Raw genomic sequence first — 1974 nt, 5'->3', positions numbered from 1 at the left:
CCGGGGGCCCCCCCGGGCGGGGGGCCCCCGGGGGGCCCCCCAGGGGGGCCCCCCGGGGGCCCCTGCTACAACCTGCGGCTGTGGGACTTGCGGGAAAACAGATATGTGAAAGTAATTGGAGTGGGGGGTCGGGTGGTGCCTGGGAGCGGGGTGTCTGTACACCCGAGAAAGAGCGCGTTTGTGTGCTGTACAGACGACGGAATGGTGAAGTACTTTTGTTTGGAAAAGGACTTTTGCATTTGGAAGAAAAAGACCTTTACTGGCCGCCCTTTGGCTGCTTTGCATGCACTGCATGCAGCCCCAAACTTGCATGCAGCCCCACAACTGCATGCAGCCCCAAACGTGCATGCAGCCCCCAACTTGCATGCAGCCCCAAACTTGCATGCAGCCCCCAGCCTGCTGGCCCTCTACGAGGGGGGGGGCCTCCTGAGTTTGTGGGACCCGGAGGCCCCCGCAGACCCTTTTCTGACCTTCTCCATCAAGCCCTACTTGCTGCAGCAGCAGCAGCAGCAGCAGCAGCAGCAGCAGCAGCAGCAGCAGCAGCAGCAGCAGCGGGAAGAAGTGCCCACTTCTTTGACTTTTTCCCCCGACGGCAACTTCTTGCTGCTGGGTACTGACTTGGGGCGCCTTTTGGCTTTTAGTACCTTCTCGGGGGCCCCCGCGGCCCTTTGGGGGCCCCCGGGGGGCCCCCCGGCCTTCTTTGGCCGCCCCGTGGACAGCCTGGGGGGGGCCCTTTTGGGGGCCCTGGGGGCCCCCTCGCTGCTCAGCAGCAGCAGCAGCAGCAGCAGCAGCAGCAGCAGCAGCAGCAGCGGGGTCTCCCGAGAAGGCTTTATTCATGCTGCTGCTGCTGATGGCAGTACTGTCTTTATGGGCAACAAAGATGGATGGGTTTATGCCTATGACTTGAAAGCAGCAAACAACCCGGGGGGGGCCCCCCAGGGGGCCCCCCAGGGGGGCCCCCCTGGGGGCCCCCAGGGGGGCCCCCAGGGGGGGGGGACCCCCCCGGAGGGCCCCTGGGAGGGGCCCCTGGGGGGCCCCTGGGGGGCCCCCAGGTACTGCGCTGCATGCGCCCACACAGACAAGAAGGACTGGGGGCCCCTGGGGGCCCCCGGGGGCCCCCCGGGAGATATTTGGGGGGAAGGCTGGCAGCAAGAGTGCTGCTGCTGCAGCAGCACTTGGGGGCCCCTCACTGCGTTGGGGCCCCACTGGGGGGCCCCCCTGTGGGTAGCAACAAACCCTAAATATGATATTGTAGCAACAGCAGGTTTAAACTGCTCTATTTGGAAATCCAATTGCAGCTGAAGCAGCAGCAGCTGCTGCAGCAGACGCTGCTGCTGCTGCTGCTGCTGCTGCTGCTGCAGCAAACGCTGCAGCACCACCTGCACCAGCAGCCTCCGCTGCCCCAGCAGCAAAGAGGCACGCCAGCAGCAGCTGCTGCTTCTGCTGCTGCTGCTGTTGCTGCTGCTGCTGTTGCTGCTGCTGCTGCTGCTGCTTCTGTAGTTATTAAATCAACTGCGGCTTTCGCCTCCGCCAAACTGCATCCATTTGCATTTAAATTTAATTTTGAATTTAAATTTATTAAAAATCAAAATATATAAATATAAATATTTGGATTTCAATGTAATACAAGTATTAATAGGGCCGGTGGCAGCAGCAGCAGCAGCAGCAGTGCTGCTGCAGCAGCAGTGCTGCAGCAGCAGCAGCAGCAGCGCTGCTTCAATGCTGTCTTCTGCATGGCTGCAGCTCCTGTGGGGAGCCTGCGCTATGTGCAGCAGCAGCAGCCGCTGCTGCTGCTGCAGTTGCTGCTGCTGCTGCTGCTGTTGCTGCTGCTGCTGCTGCTGATTCCCCTCTGAGCCTTAGCTGCATGGCGAATGACACGTCCGCACGGGGAAGCAGCAACTGCAGCAGCAACTGCAGCAGCAACTGCAGCAGCAACTGCAGCAGCAACTGCAGCAGCAACTGCAGCAGCAACTG

The 1974-nt window shown here is 61.6% G+C and overlaps 1 protein-coding gene across 1 annotated transcript in view; it reads left to right on the top strand.

Moving 5' to 3' along the window:
- Positions 1–201: 201 nt before the first annotated feature.
- Positions 202–1974, top strand: part of ENH_00081450 (WD-40 repeat-containing protein, putative) — a gene marked incomplete at both ends in the record, with an annotated part of 2172 nt that continues 399 nt past the window's right edge. The window contains one exon of the mRNA XM_013583313.1: positions 202–1052. Within this exon, the coding sequence (XP_013438767.1) occupies positions 202–1052 (851 nt within the window). The remainder of the gene's footprint in view (positions 1053–1974) is intronic.

This window comes from Eimeria necatrix, genomic scaffold, assembly GCF_000499385.1.
Source record: "Eimeria necatrix Houghton genomic scaffold, Enh_scaff892, whole genome shotgun sequence".
NCBI classification, from domain to species: Eukaryota; Apicomplexa; class Conoidasida; order Eucoccidiorida; family Eimeriidae; genus Eimeria; species Eimeria necatrix.
The sequence above is the reverse complement of the archived record's forward strand: the minus strand, read 5'-3'. Positions and strand labels throughout refer to the sequence as shown.